The 22,340-nt window shown below is 41.0% G+C and overlaps 1 protein-coding gene across 1 annotated transcript; it reads left to right on the top strand.

Annotated features, from left to right (window-relative positions):
* The first annotated feature begins 556 nt into the window (after window positions 1-556).
* On the top strand, window positions 557-16,729 carry ccdc137 (coiled-coil domain containing 137). Its single transcript, XM_014192199.3, has 6 exons — window positions 557-735; window positions 6,293-6,426; window positions 6,629-6,872; window positions 9,554-9,636; window positions 9,732-9,811; window positions 13,558-16,729. Exons 1-6 carry the CDS (start codon window positions 665-667, stop codon window positions 13,756-13,758), a joined length of 813 nt encoding a protein of 270 aa, XP_014047674.1. The 5' UTR covers window positions 557-664; the 3' UTR covers window positions 13,759-16,729.
* Window positions 16,730-22,340: the final 5,611 nt, after the last annotated feature.

Consider the following 22,340-nt stretch of genomic DNA (forward strand, 5'->3'; position numbering starts at 1 on the left):
TTCTACATTTTTGTTAGAGAATTTTCGGGATGGAACGTTGGTGGAGCGCTTCAAAGATGCATCTCACCAACAGCACCCTGGAGAGGCGCACTGGGAATGGCAAAATATTTTGCGCCCCTGCCTTTGACAATTTGGGCACTGCTTTTCAAAGGGCGGCATCAGCGCTCACCTAAAAAGCCCATATGCAACTGGTTGAGAGAAATTGTCATTATTTTGGGCAGAATTATGTGAGGTTTTATGTGTATTGTTGGAAGTGCGTCTTGGTCAATTTAGCTCAGAAAAGGCAATCTGCCGCCACAGGCAAACTGCCTAATGAGCGGGCCGGCAGTGGGTATATGAGATTTGACTTCAGAAGAGTTAGAGGGTGTGTTGAGTGTCCCGTCCTTCCAGGCCGTTGGCATGGTGCAGGAGCAATAGGGTCAAAGTAGTGGAATAGGGTAGTGGATTTTTAATGAGTGTAGGGTTATTTGGAAGGTTTTCTTTTCCCCCTTTTGTATCACATGTACAATGGATTTATATTATAGTCCAGTTGGGGGCGGTAATGCAACATATTTGATGCCAACTGCAGTTTAACTCCAAAGAAGAAGGATTCCTCAACGTTAGCCCACGTGGGTTGTTGTTTCGAAGGAATCCGCGCTAGTTTAGCACCAATAACAAGAAAATCATGGGGAAAAATAAACAGACGAAACCCGCAGAGGCATTTAAACAAGGAGCTACGACTGGGCAATATCCAAGGTAACGCTGACCAGCTGGTTCGCTCTTCTTTGTCCTACAGGCTTGCTAGCTATCTAAGTTAGCATGCTAGCTATCTTGAGAGTTAGTTACACAGTTAGCAATGAGCACTCGGGAGGCCGGCGTCCCTCCAGTCCAGAATGGTCGCACCCCAAATTTGCCAATCGCCTTATTAACTGGGCGACCGCGATAAACCGCATTGTCAAGTGGCAGCGGTGCTAGTGCCGTTTTCCTCATCTGGCGACACTACAGTTGCCAGTCGGAGGCAAGACCCTTTTCAGCAGCATACCTACTCCCTCACCACTTTTTTTTTGTATATATATATCACACTCACACACAGGGTTGGGTAGGTTACTTTATAAATGTAATCCGTTAGTTGCTAGTTACCTGTCAAATTGTAATCAACGTAACTTTTGGATTACTCAAACTCAGTAACGTAGTCTGATTACATTCAGTTACGTTTAGATTACTTTCCACTTAAGAGGCATTAGAAAAAGACAAACATGTATGTTACCAATTGAACCACATCTATTGCTTTTCAATGTTAAAGTTTATATAGCTGGCCATATATGGATGTTATGTAGGCTTCTTCTAACCCATCGCTTTCTACTACATATAATAATCCGATTAAATTAGACTTGGTTTTTAATGTAAAGATATATCAGAATTCCAATAAATGTTATACCCCCTTGATCTTCAAGAATAGGACTTGGAAATGTGGAAGTATAGCATAGCTGAATTGTTTTACCTGCGCATAACCCCAAAACTATGGATTTATTACGCAGCCCTACTCTGTTTATGATTTTGTCATGGAGGGCTGATTGGGCTTATTGATTCGAGTTGAAAAATAAATGCTGCACTCATGGAAATGGCATGCTTGAGCACTACTGGAAAAGGCCAAATGCTGCATTTGCTATAGGCCTAATGTTAAACATTTTGTTGGTGGCACTTTAATGTCTTGATAATCCACAGATGAAACAATAACAACGGTCGCCCCGTCTCTGTTTTGGTAAAAAGCTGAGTGATGGGCCTGGAGAAATGTAACCACTCTCAGATTAATAGACAGAGCTGCAGTCAAAAGTTTGGACACACCTACATATTCCATGGTTTTTCTTTTTACTATTTTCTACATTGTAGAATAATAAGACATCAAACTATGAAATAACACACATGGAATCATGTAGTAACCAAAAAAGTGTTAAACAAATCAAAACAAATTTGAAATTCTTCAAAGTAGCCACCCTTTGGTTTGATGACACCGTTGCACACTTTTGGCATTATCTCAACCAGCTTCATGGGGTAGTCACCTGGAATGCATTTCAATGTGCCTTGTTAATTTGTGTAAAGTCTTTCCTTAATGCGTTTGAGCCAATCAGTTGTGTTGTGACAAGGTAGGGGTGGTATACAGAAGGTAGTCCTATTTGGTAAAAGACAAAGACCATATTATGGAAAGAACAGCTAAAATAAGCAGAGAAACAACAGTCCATCGTTACTTTAAGACTTTGAAGATCAGTCAATCAGGAAAATGTCAAGAACTTTGAAATTTTCTTCAAGTGTAGTTGCAAAAACCATCAAGCACTATGATGAAACTGTCTCTCATGAGGACCGCCACAGGAAAGAAAGACCCAGCGTTCAACAGAAACATCTCAACATCAACTGTTCAGAGACGACTGCGTGAATCAGGCCTTCATGGTGGAATTGCTGCAAATAAACCACTACTAAAAGACACCAATAAGAAGAAGAGACTTGCTTGGGACAAAAAACACGAGCAATGAACATTAGACCAGTGGAGTCCAAATTTGAGATTTGTGGTTCCAACCGCCATGTTCTTTGTGAGACGCAGAGTAGGTGAATGGATCTCTGCATGTGTGGTTCCCACCGTGAAGCATGGAGGAGGTGGTGTGGGGGTGCTTTGCTGGTGACACTGTCTGTGATTTTATTTAGAATTCAAGGCACACTTAACCAGCATTCTGCAGCGATTCGCCATCCTATCTGTTTTGCGCTTAGTGGGACTATCACTGTTTTTCAACAGGACAATGACCCAACACCTCCAGGCTGTGTAAGGGCTATTTGACCAAGAAGGAGAGTGAGGAGTGCTGCACCTGGCCTCCACAAACATCTGACCTCAACACAATTAAAATGGTTTGGGATGAGTTGGACCGCAGAGTGAAGAGGAAATCAGCCAACAAGTGTTCAGCATATGAGGGAACTCTTCAAGACTGTTGGAAAAGCATACCATGTGGAGCTGGTTGAGAGAATGCCTAGAGTGTGCAAAGCTGTCAAGGCAAAGGGTGGCTACTTTGAAGAATCTCAGATATAAAATATATTTTGATTTATTTTAAAAAAATGGGTTACTACATGTGTTATTTCTACAATGTAAAAAGAAAGAAACCCTTGAATGAGTAGGTGTCCAAACTTTTGACTGGTACTCTATACTTAAAAAAAAAAAATTCAACACTGGTACTGGAGACCTTCAGATGAGTCTTGTAAGCAAAACAGAGAACACCATTGTGTTCAATAGAGTGGTGTTAATAGTTTGTAGGCCAAACTGTTCAGATGCTACATACGATTTTGTGAGAAGACCAATTTTCGGATTTGTTTCATGGTCTGACAAAAACTGCTCTAGCTCTGCCACCTTTCACTGCAGATGCGGAAGGGCGATATCGGCGGATGCAGTAGATTGAGACGACACAGTTGTCTCTAGCTTAAACAGACAGATTTCTTTTGGGGGGGGGTACTTTTTACCCCTTTTTTTTCTCCCCAATTTTGTGATGTCAATTGGTAGTTAGTCTTGTCCCATCTCTGCAACTCCCGTACGGACTCGGGAGAGGCGAAGATCGAGAGCCATGCGTCCTCCGAAACATGACCCTGCCAAGCTGCACTGCTCGCTTAAAATAAATCCTCTTACCGCTCCAATCCCGTTAGCGGGATCAACAGCCAGTGAAAAATCAGAGCGCCATATTCAAAACCAAATCTAATAATTTCTATTTCTCAAACATAGGACTATTTTACACCATTTTATAGATACACTTCTCCTGAATCGAACCACGTTGTCCGATTTCAAAAAGGCTTTACAGCGAAAGCAAAACATTAGATTATGTTAGGAGAGTACATCGACAAAAATAACCACACAGCCATTTTCCAAGCAACTAGCATGCATCACAAATACCCAAAACACAGCTAAATGCAGCACTAACCTTTGACGATCTTCACCAGATGACACTCCTAGGACATCATGTTACACAATACATGCATTTTTTTGTTCGATAAAGTTCATATTATATATAAAAACAGCATTTTACATTGGCGCGTGACGTTCAGAAAATATTTTCCCTCAAATACTGCCGGTGGAGCAGCGCCACAATTTACAAAAATACTTGTCATAAACGTTGATACAAAATTAAACTGTCATTCAAAGAATTATAGATGAACATCTCCTTTATGCAAACGCTATGAAAGATTTCAAAAAAGCTTCACGAGGAAAGCAATCTTTGCAATAATCTGAGTACTGAGCTCAAAAAAAATACACTAGGCTATACACATAGCCGCCACCTTGGGGACATCTAAAATCATACATTGCATTAGAAATATTCCCTTACCTTTGATCATCTTCATCAGAAGGCACTTCCAGGAATCCCAGGTCCCCAACAAATGTTGTTTTGTTCGATAAAGTCCATAATTTATGTCCAAATAACTCGTTGTTCGCGCGTTCAGTAAGCTACTCCAAATGTAGGAAGCGCGCGGACGATGTCACCACGAAAAGTAAAGAAAAGTTGTATTTAAGTTCGTTCAAACATGTCAAACGTTGTAAAACATCAATCTTTAGGGCCTTTAGAACGTGAAGATTCAGTAATATTTCAACTGGACGGTTCTTGTGTCTTGAAAAAGCTTTTGGAACGGAGGATCCGCCCTCATGAATGCGCCCCAATGAAGTGATGTCATTCCTTTGGTGACCAAGTTCCCAGCCTTCTCATTCGGTCTCTGTTCATCGTAGACGACTCAAACAACTTTGTAAAGACTGTTGACATCTAGTGGAAGCCGTAGGAAGTGCACAATTATTACTATGTCACTGTGTATTCAATAGGAAACGACTTGAAGAGAGCCCATGCATCCAGATTTCCACTTCCTGGTAGGATTTCTCTCAGGTTTTTGCTTGTCATATGAGTTCTGTTATACTCACAGACATCATTCAAACAGTTTTAGAAACGTCAGTGTTTTCTATCCAAATCTACTAATAATATGCATATCCTAGCTTCTGAGTTTGAGTAGGAGGCAGTTTAATATGGGCACATATTTTTCCCGAAATTGTCAATACTGCCCCCTATCCTTAAGTAGCTGTAAGAGGATATTATTAACCCGGAAGCCAGCCGCACCAATGTGTCCGAGGAAACAGTTTACAACTGGCGACCGAAGTCAGCGTGCCTGTGCCTGGCCTGCCACAAGTCGCTAGAGCACGATAGGGCAAGGACATCCTGGCCAGCCAAACCCTCCCCTAACCTGGATGACGCTGGGGCAATTGTGCGCTGACTCGTGTCTCCTGGTCGCGGCCGGCTGCAACACAGCCCGGGATCGAACCCGAGTGTAGTGACGCCTCTACCACAGTGATGCAGTGTCTTAGACTGCTGCGCCACTCGGGAGGCCTAAACAGACAGATTTTGATGAGGATTTGTTTATTATGTTAATAATTTTTCTGCAGGGGCATGACCAGTGTAGGCTAAGGGTTAAGCTTGAAAAGCTGGTGAATGGCTGCTTCCTGGGATTAAAGGAGAAAGTCTTCTGTAAAGAAAGACTTCTGCTATAAGGCCATCTGTATTTATCTTTTAATCCTGTCATCTCGGTTTTCATTTGAAGCATCTTTTTATCCTTTGCTTGTTTGTAACAATTGCAAAGACATTGGCAACTTTGTATTTGTAGTCAACTTCGTTCTGAAGTTATCAGCGGTCACAGAGAGAATGAAGTTGCTTATCTATATGTTCAGCTGAGATCTTCTGTGTATAATGTGACCATAGATGCTTTTTTGCCCTTCTAACGACGCACTTACAGTAGCTGTTCTACAAGTGGTCTGAGGCAGCTGTTAAATAATGAGCGTTTTCAAGTGCAGTTTTAGAAATGATGGATTTGGGAGATTTAACGATGCTCCTACTAAGTTTCTAAAGTTTAATTTAGCTTTGAGATGCTTTTGGCAAACCGGGCCCAGGGCCACCGTGTGACGGCTAAAGTGACTGGATTTAAAATACTTTCTTAACTCGCCAAAGTAAAGATGTTGCTAGAGTGCTGACAAATTTTTATCTGTATGCTCAAGCTTCTATTTCTCACAAATATATCAAATATTTTGAGGACTTTATTTAACGGCAAACCAGTTATGGTCCATGCAAATGCGTCTGATGCACATGCCGCTCGTAGTGCACATTCAACGCATGCGCGTGTACCCGAGATGGCCAAAACATAATGCTGCCACAAATGACCATGTGACCAAATATTGTGATGACTTCTTGTTTACACATTATTTTACTTAGACTAAATAAATCTTTATTTTTCCATAAATGAATTGCCCCTCTAGCAAGAAGCCTAAACGAGATGGCAAGCCCAGACAGAAGGAACATCTTGAGCAGATTCCCTTCCGCCTTCGAGAGATTATGAAAAGCAAGGAGAGGATGAAGATGGGGCCCAGCAAGACCAAGAAGATGAAGAAAGGTCAGTCATCATGGAATTCTAACCTTTAATATTGTTCTAAATCCTTGATTAGGCCTATACATGAATGCCCGTAGTATTAGCGAAGGTATTTGATACTTATAAAAATTGACTTGCCTTTCTTAAAAGTTGAATTGACGCTCTGTCTTCCAGTACTCCTCATTTTCTGTCCTGTTCCTTATATTCTTTACTTGGATCCCATTAGCTGACGCCATCGTCCTCACTCCCAAACCCAAGCCAGGGGACGCTACAATCGGAGATATCCCTGTTCCACACTTCCGTAGAAAGAAGAAAGAGAGTGAGAAGGCATACCTGCGGAGGATGGGCAACGAGGCGCAGCACGTCCTCTTCCTCACCAAGAACCAGATAGAGAGACAGCCGGAGAGGGAGCTAGAGGAGCAGGAGAAACCTGCTGGCACCGGGAAATGCAAGTCTGACAAGAAGAAAGAGTGAGTGGAGCCAGACAAACATTCTGTCCCTCAATTCCAACCCAACCCCTAGCCCCTCCTTTCACATAGGCCTACACTTTTGTTTAAACATTTTTGGACTTTGTTGTTTATTGGTTTAACGCAGAGTTTCCCAAACTAGGGGTCGCAAGAGAAACACTGAAATAGAAGGGGGGGGAAATGCTTTGGTTCATAGAACCGGGGTTACATCAGTAGCAGCTAGATGCAGTTGTAATAAACAGCAGCTTCTTTTTTTCTTCCGACACATGTGGCTCTATCTATTGAACGGTTTAAGCTACATCACTGAAAGTTAAGACTCTAAGGAACATGCATGTGTCTTCACCATGCCCACAATCCGGGCAGGACTCATTAGAACAGAGTATACAAGACCAGGCACTACATCAGACTGGAGAAAAAAGAACATCAATGTTCTTTTTCTGCACAGAAGATCATACAACATTATTGCCTGATGATCTTTTGAACTTCCCAATGCCTTTCTAATGCATTTGTCACTTCAAACCATACTTTCTTCAGATTGAAATACTGTCAAGGGTAGAGGTCGACCGATTATGATTTTTCGATGCTGACGCCGATTATTGGAGGACCAAAAAAAAAAAACACTACCGATTAATCGGCTGATATTTATTTGTAATAATGACAATGACAACAATACTGAATGAACACTTTTATTTTAATATAATACATAAAATGCATTTTGCCTCAAATAAATAATAAACCGTGTTCAATTTGGTTTAAATAATGCAAAAACAAAGTGTTGGAGAAGAAAGTAAAAGTGCAATATGTGCCATGTAAAAAAGCTAACGTTGAAGTTCCTTGCTCAGAACATGAGAACATATGAAAGCTGGTGGTTCCTTTTAACATGAGTCTTCAATATTCCCAGGTAAGAAGTTTTAGGTTGTAGTTATTATAGGACTATTTCTCTCTATACCATTTGTATTTCATATACCTTTGACTATTGGATGTTCTTATAGGCACTTTAGTATTGCCAGTGTAACAGTATAGCTTCCATCCCTCTCCTCGCCCCTACCTGGGCTCGAACCAGGAACGCATCGACAACAGCCACCCTCGAAGCATCGTTACCCATCGCTACACAAAAGCCACGGCCCTTGCAAAGCAAGAGGAACAACTACTACAAGGTCTCAGAGCGAGTGACGTTTGAAACGCTATTAGCGCGCACTTCGCTAACTAGCTAGCCATTTCACATCGGTTACACCAGCCTAATCTCGGGAGTTGATAGGCTTGAAGTCATAAACAGCGCAATGCTTGAAGCATTGCGAAGAGCTGCTGGCAAACGCACGAAAGTGCTGTTTGAATGAATACTTACGAGCCCGCTGCTGCCTACAGTCAGACTGCTCTATCAAATATCAAATCATAGACTTAATTATAACATAATAACACACAGAAATACAAGCCTTAGGTCATTAATATGGTCAAATCCGGAAACTATCATTTTGAAAATAAAACATTTATTCTTTCAGTGAAATACGGAACCGTTCCGTATTTTATCTAACGGGTGGCATCTATAAGTCTAAATATTCCTGTTACATTGCACAACCTTCAATGTTATATCATAATTACGTAAACCTCTGGCAAATTAGTTCGCAACGAGCCAGGTGGCCCAAACTGCTGCATATACCCTGACTCTGCGTGCAATGAACGCAAGAGAAGTGACACAATTTCCCTAGCTTAATATTGCCTGCTAACATGAATTTCTTTTAACTAAATATGCAGGTTTAAAATATATATACTTCTGTGTATTGATTTTAAGAAAGGCATTGATGTTTATGGTTAGGTACATTCGTGCAACGATTATGCTTTTTTCGCAAATGCGCTTTTAAATCATACCCCGTTTGGCGAAGTTGGCTGTCTTTGTTAGGAAGAAATAGTCTTCATAGTTCGCAACGAGCCAGGCGGCCCAAACTGCTGCATATACCCTGACTCTGTTGCACAGAACGCAAGAGAAGTGACACAATTTCCCTAGTTAAAAGAAATTCATGTTACCAGGCCATATTAACTAAATATGCAGGTTTAAAAAAATACTTATGTATTGATTTTAACAAAGGCGTTGATTTTTATGGTTAGGTACACATTGGTGTAACGACAATGCTTATTTCGCGAATGCGCTTGTTAAATCACCTGTTTAGCGAAGTAGGCTATGATTCAATGAGAAATGAACAGGCACCGCATCTATTATATGCAACGCAGGACAAGCTAGTAGTTAACTAGTGATTGTGTAGTTAACTAGTGATTATGATAAGATTGTTTTTTATAAGATACGTTTAATGCTAGCTAGCACCTTACCTTGGCTCCTTGCTGCACTCGCATAACAGGTAGTCAGCCTGCCACGCAGTCTCCTCATGGAGTGCAATGTAATCGCCCATGATCGGTGTCCAAAAATGCAGATTACCGATTGCTATGAAAACTTGAAATCGGCCCTAATTAATTGGCCATTCCGATTAATCGGTCGACCTCTAGTCAATGACCATGTTAATTATCCCCGTGTGATAATAAAATTGACAAACTATCCAACCCCTTCAGATCTACAGTAGTGTCTGGAAGGAGGGGTTAGAGGTTGATTTGAAATGAAGCCTTTGTATTTAGTCTAAAATGTAGTGGTCTCAAATTTCATCCGTAATCGTTTGTCCTCTCCTGTGTGACTGCAGATATGATAAAAGCCGGCTGGACAGGCTACATAAGAAGAAACTGGACAGGCGGGAAGAGAAGGCAGAAAACGACATGTTCATAGGTATGTATGGATTCTCAGCAGAGCATGCTGTATATCAGGTAATTAGAGATGTGTACATGCTGCCACCATCTTATTCTCTATCCCTTAACTTTTAGATGAAGTTGCCTTTGGAGAAGTTGCCATGGCACCACCGACTCTGAGTATCAAGCCCAGGAAGGCACTGATCAAGCCCCAGGTAAGTGTGTGCATGTGAGTATGTAAAAAGAGCTATCCTCATTTTAATTATCACTCCCCAGAGGGGTATACTACGATGGAAGCTAGATTACTCGGGATTTGCTGAAGCTAGCTTGCTTCGGTTAGCTAAACATTCCAGCTCAGGCTTTATCCATGTTACAAAGGTGGATATTGATCGTGCACCTGCCGCCTGCTCATGCCGAGCTTGTTACCGTGTGCTCATGCCGCACAAGGCTAAGTTATACAAAAGGTTTACTTTGCGTGAAGTTTCAAGTGCCTCTTGTCATTACTAAATGTATAATGGGATACCTTTTTTTATGAATAAAATATTTAATTAGTCCTCTTCCTCAAATGACGAGCATGATGACGAGAGGGAGGGAATCTGATTTAATTGTTCCTCAACTCGCGGCTCAGGCACTGGGCTCCCCAGTGGCGCAGCGGTCTAATGCACTGCATCTCGGTGCTAGAGGCGTCGCTACATCCGGCCGTAATTGGGAGTCCCATAGGGCGGCCCGCAATTGGCCCAGCGGCGCCCAGGGTTGGCTGGTGTAGGTCGTGATTGTAAATAAGACTGTGTTCTTAACTGACTTGCCTAGTTAAATAAAGGTTAAATAAAAGTAAAAGTTAATTAAAATAAAAAAAATAATTCAGGTTAAGTGGAGTTAGCCCTGACTTAGACTGACCCGGAGCAGGTTCATTCTGAAGGATTCGTTGCCTGGTTAAAAGGTGAGCCACTTTAGTGTCACCGGTTATCCTGAGTTGAACTCTTGAGTTGACCAGTGTTAGCTCGCTAACTCCTCTATCTCACGTCGTAGTACACCACTCTGGCATCTTAGAGTAGTGCTGATCTAGGATCAGTTTTGCCTTTTAGATCCCAATGAATAAGATGTAAAAAATATATTTCACCTTTATTTTGACCGGGAAGTCATACTGAGACTAGGGTCTCTTTTACAGATGAACCCTGCATAAATACTATACATCAAATGTATACAAAATTACGAACCTTTTAAGAAATAGACACATTTATCAACATTGAGGTCTCCGATCATTACTCTGAATGGTCCAGGGGTGGACCAGAACATCTCATTTCAGTGAGTCCTGTAAGTTATTCCACACAAAGGGCACAAAAAAAGAAAAACGCAGCTTTACCCAACTCTATGGAGAACGACGGGGCCAAACCCAGTCTTGGGCTTGGTTTATCTACAAAGCCCTCATGGAGACATTTCATATCTATTGTCGTTAAATCAATTTAGACTTACAAATGACCAAACCCAGTCTTAGGCTTACTCTCTCCTTACATACAAAGAGGCCCAACCCACTTTTTGATACAAAAGACAATGGTGAGTTCTATAACCATCACCAGTAATAAACCTAAGGGCACAATGGAAAACAGCATCTAGTAGTTTAAGTGTAGATTATGCTGCATGCATATAGATAATATCCCCAGAATCTATAATAGACATAAGTGGCCTGGACAACTTCCTTCCTATTAACAAAAGTCAGACATGCTTTGTTTCTGTAAGAGAACACAACCTTGAAAATTAACTTTATCAGCTCATTGACATGTTTTTATAAATGACAGTTTGTCATCAAGCCAGATACCAAAATATTTGTAGGAAGGAACTCGCTCAATTTGTGTACTGTTCAAACTAGTCATTTACACATTGTATTTAAATCTGGGTTATGGGAAAAAGCATGTTTTGCATTTAGCATTAAGTTTAGATCCAATAATAACCTCTGCAGTGCTTGAAAATCAGACTTCAAATGTGAAAAGGATTGGCCAACTGATGGAACAATGCAATAAAACACAAATGAAATATATGTATTTTACAGCATTACCAATGTTATTTATATATACTGAACAAAAATATAAACACAACATGCAACAATTGGAAAGATTTTACTGAGTTCATATAAGGAAATCAGTCAATTGAAATTAATTAATTAGGCCCTAATCTATGGATTTCACATGACTGGGCAGGGGCGCAGCCATGGTGGGCCTGAGAGAGCATATGCCCACCAATCAGAATGAGTTTTATCACACACAAGGAATTTATTATAGACAAAAATATTCATCAGGTGTCCAGGTGGCTGGTCTCAGACGATCTCGCAGATAAAGAAGCCAGATGTGGAGGTCCTGGGCTGGCGTGGTTACACCAGGTCTGCGGTTGTAAGGCCGGTTGGATGTACTGCTAAATTCTCTAAAATAATGGAGGTGGCTTATCGTAGAGAAATTAATATTAAATTCTCTTGCAACAGCTCTGGTGGACATTCCTGCAGTCAGCATGCCAGTTGCACGCTCCCTCAACTTGAGACATCTGTGGCGTTGTGTGACAAAATTGCTAATTTTAATGGCCTTTTATTGTCCCCAGCACAAGGTGCACCTCTGTAATTATCATGCTGTTTAATCAGCTTCTTGATATGCCGTAACTGTCAGGTGGATAGATTATCTTGGCAAAGGAGAAATGCACACTAACAGGGATGTAAACAAATGTGTGGACACTATGAGAGAAATAAGCTTTTTGTGTTTATGTAACATTTTATTTCAGCTCATGAATCATGGGACCAACACTTTACATGTTGCATTTATATTTTTGTTCAGTATAGATTGTAAACAGTATTGGGCTGAGTATCGAACCTTGGGCCACCTCTTTATGCGGGGCTTCCGAGTGGCGCAGTGGTCTAAGGCACTGCATCTCAGTGCAAGAGGCGTCACTGCAATCCCTGGTTCGAATCCAGGCTGCATCGTGATTGGGTGTCCCATAGGGCGGTGCACAATTGGCCCAGCGTCGTCCGGGTTTGGCTGGGGTAGGCCGTCATTGTAAATAAGAATTTGTTCTTAACTGACTTGCCTAGTTAAATAAAGGTTAAATAAAAATTATAATAATAATTATGTAACTCAAAGCTCTCAGATTTGACCCCATCTACTTCGATGGCCTGAGTTCTGACATTGAGATAATTATGAAACCATTGGCAAGTATCAGTACCCAACGCTATGGAGGACAGCTTATTCAACAGAATAACATGGTCTACAGTATCAAAAGCTTTTAACAAGTCTACAAACATGGCAGCACAATTCTTTCTATCTAAGTCATTTGTAAGATAATTTACAACAAGCATGGTAGGCGAAGTGGTGCTATGTTTAGGTCTGAATCCGGATTGATTAACATAGAAAATAACTTGGTTTGTTGACCAATGATTTTTGTAATTTTGCAGGATAAGGGAGCCTGGAAATGGGTCAATAATTATTATTATCGAGATCACCACTAGCCCCGCCCTTATGGAGTGTTATCACAAAAGCTGCTTTCGACACTTATGGAATATTTCCTGACAGTGTGTTACTGTGCCAGCAATGAGGGGCACTGCATACTTAAGCAAATACGGGTCAGCCCCTAATGATTTCTTGGTGGCAATAGCTAATAAGGCAGCAATAACTTATTTCTGTGATTTGCCAAAAAGAAAAACCCTGACTACCATTTCCCAAGTCACGTGTGATTGACTGACCAATGGTTCTAATATTTTCGCAAGACAAGGGAGCCTGGAAATGGGTAGATAATTATCAAGATCACTACTCTCCCCGTCCTTATGGAGTGGTAGCACAAAAGCTGCATACCACACTTTTGCAATAATTCCACGGATGATCCTAGATCAGCACTCCTACCTTGAGACGCTTTATGAATAAAGGCTCAGATGAATGGCTCTAGACTATTGAATAATGTTAGTCCTTCTTCTCTCTCTCCCTTCCAGGGTGTGTGTAAGGGTCTCCTGCTGAACTCTCTGCTCGGCCAGACCCAGTTCTCCACAGCCAAGCCATCCATGGCCAGGCAGAGGATGATGGAGGAGGAGAGGCAGCGGGTGGTGCAAGCCTACCGCCACCTGAAGAAACAGAAGCAGCATCAGCAAGAGGCCAAAGCAGCTGGGATAGAGAAGCTAAAGAACCTCCAGTGAGACTCCAGTGGTCCTATTCTCTGCCTTGCTCCCCCAAGGTGTGCACTTCTCACTTACACTGCCCAAATAGAGTGATGCAACATTTTTTTATGTGGCTCTATACTCCAGCTATTTTTATTTGAGATCAGGTGACAGTATTCCAATATTCCTTGTACACAATGACTACATCAAGCTTGTGACTCTACAAACTTGTTGGATGCATTTACAGCTTGTTTTGGTTGTTTCACATTACATGTTGTCCAATAGGAAGTGATTGGTGAATAATGTATTTTGTTTGACTCACTTTTATTGTAAGACTAGATTACGTTTGTGAACACTTCTGCATTAATGTGGATGCTACCATAATTATGAATGAATGATCAGTGAGAAAGTTAGAGGGTCAAAGATCATACCCTCCAAATATGTTTGTCACCCATTATTGGGAATGGTGAGAGCTTGACATGCTTTGTTTTAGCCTCTAACTTTCTCACTCATCATTATTCATGATTAAGTCATGTTTTTTCTTAATCATGGCATTATCAGGATTGATTTAGAAGTGTTCAGAAACATCTTATCTACTCACTTAGAAAATAAAATGACTCCTTTCAGTAAATCAGATAAATATGAAAATACCCTCAAATTAGAGGTGACATTCTGTACTGTCACCTGATATGAACATTTTATCTCAAATCCAAAATGCTGGAGTATAGAGACACATTTTAAATTGTGTGGACTGGTGTAAGAAATATGGTGGAAAGTCTGTAAACCCCTGTAGCCTATGCTTAAATCAATGCTTTTTAATTAAATGGAGGTGAGTGAGGAAGTGCACATTTCAGGGTGAAAGATTGGGAATTTGGCTGCATTGAAGATGAAGCACCAAATCTAAGTGGAACCACATGGAGGGGACAAGGGTTAGCTCATCTGATCACCAAGCAGTTCATATTCCTTTCCCAATCTACAGTGAGTTTTTGTGGACACTGGGATGGATTCTGGCTAGTATTGAAAGGACCAGACCTGCACATATGGACTGATTCACTGTTTCTCCTTGAATAAGTAGCTTTCCTTCCTACCTACCTGCAGGCCTTGCCATTTATGTCAGGTACTTCTGACTGTCAGTGCCACTGTTTTCTGTATTAACTATCTTCTCTTGTGGCAATGTATGACTGCTATGACATGGACTAAATTATGACTCTTTGGGGACTTTAAAACCTCAAACTTTTCCATGCAGTTTGGATGGAATGAACCACATACAGTGCCTTCAGAAAGTATTCAGACCCCTTGACTTTTTCCATATTTTCTTACGTTCGAGTTTTTCTAAAATTGATTAAATTGATTTTCCCTCATCAATCTACGCACAATACCCCATAATGACAAAGCAAAAACAGGTTTTTAGAATTTTTTGCTTATTTATTCTAAGTATCACATTTACATAGATATTCAGACCCTTTACTCAGTACTTTGTTGAAGCACCTTTGGCAGCAATTACAGCATCAAGTCTTCTTGGGTATGACGCTACAAGCTTGGCACACCTGTATATGGGGAGTTTCTCCCAGTCTTCTCTGCAGATCCTCTCAAGCTCTGTCAGGTTGGATGGGGAGCGTTGCTGCACAGCTATTTTCAGGTCTCCAGAGATGTTCGATCGGGTTCAAGTCCTGGTTCTGGCTGGGCCACTCAAGAACATTGAGACTTGTCCCGAAGCCCCTCCTGCATTGTCTTGGCTGTGTGCTTAGGGTTGTTGTCCTGTTGGAAGGTGAACCTTTGCCCCAGTCTGAGGTCCTGAGCGCTCTGGAGCAGGTTTTCATCAAGGATTTCTCTGTACTTTGCTCCATTCATCTTTGCCTCAATCCTGACGAGTCTCCCAGCCCCTACCTCTGAAACACATCTCCACAGCATGATTCTGCCATCACCATGCTTCACCGGAGGGATGGTGCCAGGTTTCCTCCAGATGTGACTCTTGGCATTCAGGCCAAATATTTCAATCTTGGTTTCATCAGACCAGAGAATCTTGTTTCTCATGGTCTGAGTCTTTAGATGCCTTTTCGTAAACTCCAAGCGGTCTATCATGTGCCTTTTACTGAGAGTGGCTTCCGTCTGGCCGCTCTACCATACAGGCCTGATTAGTGGAGTGTTGCATAGATGGTTGTCCTTCTGGAAGGTTCTCCCATCTCCACAGAGGAAGTCTAGAGCTCTGTCAGTGACCTTCGGGTTCTTGGTCACCTCCCTGACCAAGGCCCTTCTACCCTGATTGCTCAATTTGGCCGGGCGGCCAGCTCTAGCATGAGTCTTGGTGGTTCCAAACGTCTTCAATTTAAGAATGATGGAGGCCACTGTGTTCTTGGGGATCTTCAATGCTGCAGAAATGTTTTGGTACACTTCCCCAGATCTGTGCCTCAACACAATCCTGTCTCGGCGCTCTATGGACAATTCCTTAGACCTCATGGCTTGGTTTTTGCTTTGACATGCACTGGCAACTGTGGGACCTTATATTGACAGGTGTTTGCCTTTCAAAACCATGTCCAATCATTTGAATTGACCGCAGGTGGACTCCAACCAAGTTTAGGAAACATCTCAAGGATGATCAATGTAAACAGGATGCTCCTGAAGCTTAATTTTGAGTCTGATAGCAAAGAGTCTGAATACTTATGTAAATAAGGTATTTCTTTTTTTATATTTAATAACTTTTCAAAACTGTAACTTTTTGTTTTGTCATTATGGGGTATTGTGTGTAGATTAGAGGATGATTTTATTTTTTAAATCCATTTTAGAGTAAGGTTGTAACAAAGTGGGAAAAGTCAAGGGGTCTGAATACTTTCCAAAGGCACTGTATTTACGGCCCTGCTGTTCCGAGCAAGAAAAGTTTGCATTCCCACTAGGTGGTAGTCAGGACAGAAACATCATCGGGGTGCTTGTTGTTATGTTATTAGTAATAATAATGATTATTTCTCGAGCGAATGTGGTATTGTTTTGAATAAAATGTAAAATTGTAACTGCATACGGTTCCCAAATCATTAGGCTATAGCCTGTGTCATTTCTGCAGGTGCTGTTTATGTTATATTTGTTGCCAGTATGGCAAGTGGCTCAAATAATGTATTTCAATTGTATTTGTACAGAGATGGTAGTTTCACCACTCTTTAGTTCTAAAATCACATCAGACAGGTGTGATTTTTTTTCAATGCAGAGGAGCTAATAATTGCATAGCCAGTAGTTAATCTATAGGGGAGCTAATTGTAGAGGTTGGGCAGTAGGTAAGGCAGGGGTTTTCTTTTGTTAGACCTACGTAACAGACTCCCTCCACATATCTTAATGTCCCCAAGCCTAAATAAATCAGCCCGGGACCCTCTGTTTACATCTGCAATCCCAAAAAAGGTTGATTTTACAAGACATGAAAGGACCCATTGTCTGAGGATCTTTGGCCTGGGGAACAACTAATGCAGCCGGCCGGACCTAGATATTTCTAGCTGGTTTGTTTAGAGCTTCTGCTGTGTAAGAATCTACAAACATCTCAGGTTACATGGACTTGTTGATATACTTTCTTTAAACCGAAAACCAATATTTACAAACCTTTACAAATCTTTGTTGGCCCTTTTTTTTCCCCTCCCCGCTTTATCATCCCTGTGACAAAGTGACCGTGTACAGCTATACAGAAATAATAGATTATTGAACACACTCTTCTACTGACTGTGGATGGATGAACTCTGCTGTTTAATCAGTTTGACTGTGGCCACACCTTTGAATATGCCTGATGTTGTGTAGGTCTGTCGAGTGTGTTGTCATGGTGACAGTAAATCCCTGTTGCCTAGTGAGAGAGACTGGACAGGTGGTTGTGATTTCTAGTGAAGGCTGGCTGACTGGACTGTATCTGCTAAGCTCAATGACCAATATCTTCATTGCTCATAGTTTCAGGGGGGTACTGTACCATAGAATTACATGTGAATAATCTCTATGTACCTTTTCAAGCCTTCATGTACCTTAGTCATTCAAGGGTAATTTTGAACACTAGTAGTGATTCACATGAAGTTTCTGTTCTGTAGATCAAGACTCAGCCTTTTATTTTCAGTTGAAGTTATTAAGCAGGGACGTGTTTGCTCAGGAAGAAGTAAACAGTAACATATGGAATGTTGCAGATGCAGTGGAAATGTCATGAATAGAGCTGACATGATTCCTTGTACTCTGTCAGAAATGCATGTCTGTTCTGCACAATCTATTTCTATTTGAATGGACTACTGCGCATGAACCAGGAATTCCCCATTGCTCCTTGTCTGTTTGGAATCTGTCTCCATGGAAATAACTCATCAGTTATCCGTTATGGGTTAGGGCTGTAATCTATGACCCATCATATTGGTGTGGTCAGGAGGTTCAACCACACTGTTGATATTTTTTAAATCAGAAAACAAGAGGCAAGGTGTGTCCCAAATGGCTCCCTGTAAAGTGCACTACTTTTGACATGGGCCCTGGTCAAAAGCACTGCACTATAAAAGGAATATGAGCCATTTGGGACATAACTGCAGTCTTTCTAGAGGTAATCTAGAGTAACTTTTTGGTCTTTATCTATGACATGTATATACTCTGTGTTCTTGAAGTGTTGACCTAGCTGTAACAATGAGATACATGGGGACTCGCTAGGTAATGATTTGCAGGTGGTCTGTCCTATTCCTAACCATGTCTCATTTGTGTAAATGTAATTATGTATACATTCAAACAGGGCACACACGTCTTCACTGGGGTTCTAGTCCACAGAAACCTGCTGTTTATCACTGAGTTATGTAACTGAAAAGCTATTGTGAAGTTTTTATTTTAACCTTGATTTTAATATTTTTCCTATACTCTGACCATTTGCAGCACCAGTTTCTTACTAATCTAAAACTCTCCATCCAAAAACAGTCATGCTATTGAAATGACAGATTGGGCCTTTAAGCGTTCAACATAATGCTGACTCATGTCTGCATGCATCTGACCAGTTTGTTTGTTTGCTATTAATGACCCCTAGAGTCTTCTCAATTCTGCAGCCTACTTGTCTCCTCTGTGTTTCCATGTGTTAACGATCCCAGGGCTGCTGACTGACTGAACAACACAGCCCCGCACAGGTCACGAGGAGATGAGTGGGTGGGTGAGGAAGAGGTTTCTCAGCCTGCTGCTGCTAGGCAGCCATAGCTCAATGAGAGTAATTTTGTGTGTTTGTGTACGCCTGTGTGTGCAGTGACAAATTACACATTAATAAATATCATATAGCTACTTCTCCCAGTGGGAAGGGAGAACTCATTTTAATGAAGTGAACAAGAGGGCAGCTGCCTCAACCCAGACTGGGCCATGTTTAGTGAAAAATCAAATAATACTGTGTGAATAGAATATGGCTCTGAACTTGTATTTTTTTACACAGCTGCTACTCTATTCATACAGCTGTTACCATTACCCATATACTTTTATATCCTGTGTAATATAGAAAATATAACAAACGTTCTTGTGTAGGTTGGTTGTGAGAGTGCTCTACTCGCAGCCCACTCAACTCCTTTTATATAACATGTACTCCTGCCTTCTAGCCCTGGATACCTCTGGATGGAAGACTTTTCTTGATGAATACACTGACATGACTCACTGGTTTCATAACCACAAGGACTTACCGCATCTTGAATCGATGTTTTCATCTCATTTACATTTTAGTCATTTAGCAGACGCTCTTATCCAGAGCGACTTACAGTAGTGGATGCATACATTTCATACATTTTTTTTTTTTTTTTTAATTTTTTTTTTCATAATCTCAAATGGCACCCTTTATAGTGTACTACTTTTGACCAGAGCCCATAGGGGATATGCTGCCATTTGGGATGGACACTATCTACTGCATTAATGTACTGCATCATTCCACTGCCCAACAAAACTCGTATTATGAATCCTGTTCTCATATCCTTCTGGCTTGATTGAGGGGGATACACATATTCAGGTTCTTAGTTTCAGCTACTTCATTCAAGGAGAGTCTGATCTCTATCAAAAGCAGTGTGGTTGGATAGTATACACGAGTGGACATGCAGTGTGTATCTGTGCAGTATTTATTTCATTTATGTTTAACCTTTATTTTAACAGGAAAGACCTATTGAGACCTAGGTCTCTTTTACAAATGCACCCTGTATATACAACAAATATACACATACCTAACATGTATAATACAAAAACACAGTCACAGGCTCCCCAAATCACCCAGAAAAACATTCCTCCACAACTATGCAGTGTGCCTGTGTGTAAAGTTGTATGTATCTGTGTAGTATGCAGTGTAGAGCTCTGCTATCTGAGCCCGATGGGCCCCGAGATTATGCTTTGGGTTATTTTTTTATTTATTTATTTGTTATCAATTACTAGGTTTACAGGTAGGGCTCGGATATCACAAAATTGATCATTAACATTTGAAGCTTGTGCTCTGCTGCGCAGTACACATCATGGTGTCAGAAGTGCGTCAACCTCGTCAAATATAATACCAGAACATTGTCCACAGGAGAGATTATGTTCTAAGTGAAATACTTTTTATTTTATGATCATGTTTAGTATTGTGTTTTTATTGATGTGTGTGTTGTATTGTGCAGTGCTCATTTGAAAAAGAAACTTGGTCTCAATGACATCCTGTATTAAAGGTAAATAATTACAATTGTGTGTAGTGGTATGTAGTGATCTGTTTAGTAGCAGTGGCGGCTCCTCAGAGGAGGAAGGGGAGGACCATACTTAACTTTGTTTCACTATTTTTATGAAATTCATTATCATTTTTAGATAAAAGCATACTAAATATATTATTTTGGTTTTATTAATTTATTGCCACGGGGCCTGCCGTAACAGCTAGCTGCTGACTGTACAATGTACTGCATGATTGTAGCGGGTTTACTACTGTGTTAGTTCTAGTAGCTATGTTGACTATGACGTAGCAGCGACGTAGGCTGTGTACCGGTTAGGGTTTTTTATTTGCCTGGTTAGACAGCTGATGTGTTGTGCACTGAAGTCCACTTGCGAAGGGAAAAGGTGAGAGGAGGAGAGCGTGTAGATGCGAGAAGGAATTTTACAACGATCAAAGGGATCATGCTGTTTGTATGTGGCTGCTATGAAAGTGAACTGTGCGTGTGATCAGGGGTGTATTCATTCCACCGATTCTGTTAAAACATTTCTGAAACGGTGATAAACATACCTGAATTCGTCCAAACTCTTGTTTGCAACACTTGGACTAATGATTACAGCCAGTGGCATGGATGCCAAGGGAAGCCAGGCTTCCCCCCCCCAAAATGTAACAAGAAAAAAAGTTTCATCTCTGTGTTTCATAAATTTCCTTCATTTTGCAAGAGGCTGAATATATCTCACCGGAGAAAGCATCTGAGCGAATGGAACAGCGCCCCTCTGTCTCAGTATGTGTAGTATATTTAGCTGATGCGGTCTAGTCAGAAAGAGTATGACATTGTTGCTGCCAATAGCATTGAATGCAAGGGAAGCCAGAGAGCATTTGGCCTCTAAAAATAAAATAATGGCCAATCAAAGTTGACCTAAACAGTGAGCTCAACTGTGAATGGTCCTGGCGCACCAACAAAAAAAAAGTGTCAAACTGGGAGCCAGTTTGAATTTGGCTTCAGACCAATCACATCACAGGTGAAACGTCATTGACAGAAAAAAACTTGAATTGTTGCATCTCGTTGTTGTGCTCCGGTGGCTAGCTAGTTAGCTAAAATTGTCCCTTTCCTAAATTAACCATTTATGGAGATAGGGATTTGGACGTGGTTTTACTTAATTCTCCTTACTGGCCAATGATTTATAGCGGCGATTCTGATCCAACCATAAATGTATACATTGTGCCCCTGGCCTGAGGATGGAGGTTCAACATGTAGCTAGATGTAGTATGCTAATGTTAATTAGCTGGCCTGGTGTATCGTTGCCCATGAAAGTAAGTTAGGCTAGCGAGCAAGTATTTTAGCCAGGTAGCCTAGGACAACACAAACTAAAAGTGTGTACTGTATGACAGAGTCATAGACAGTTTAGGCAATATGAAAGAGGATAGTATTGGCGTTTCTCTACAAGTAGGGTGAGTCAACATTTTTTTTTTTTTCTACTTGCGCGCAAGAAATCAGTACTATGGACAGCCACATATTTAGCTTACGTTGATTGGACAGTAGTTTTTGATATCTTTTAGTTGTCACTATATTAGACTAAGCATAGGTGATTAGATGGTGCTGGAATAGTGGAGGCAGATCCTGTTTTCTTTGACTTGCGATAACTCGGGTTCTAAAGCAATAGTTTAGTAGTCCGAAAATGTCTGAAACATTACCTTACTTGACCATGCTATAGGTCATGTAACTGACAAGCAATATGTTTTGTGGACTTCACCGGAGAGATGATGTTCTCCGGTTTTGTAATGAAACAAATGTGGTTGAATTTATTCTGCCACTGTGTCATCTTATTGTCTCGGTCTTCTATATCACGGTATATGAACTAACAGGTTATAGAGCAAACAATGCAATTATCACAACACATAGGTTGTAATATGGCTTTTTTCCTGGATTGGCTTCCCCAGGGATTTTACGCACACACCTCTACTGATATCACCCTAGATCAGCTAGATGCAGGCAAGTGTTTCTCGACCT

The sequence above is a fragment of the Salmo salar genome, chromosome 03 (assembly GCF_965601325.2).
Source record: "Salmo salar chromosome 03, fSalSal1, whole genome shotgun sequence".
In the NCBI taxonomy this organism is placed as follows: Eukaryota; Metazoa; Chordata; class Actinopteri; order Salmoniformes; family Salmonidae; genus Salmo; species Salmo salar.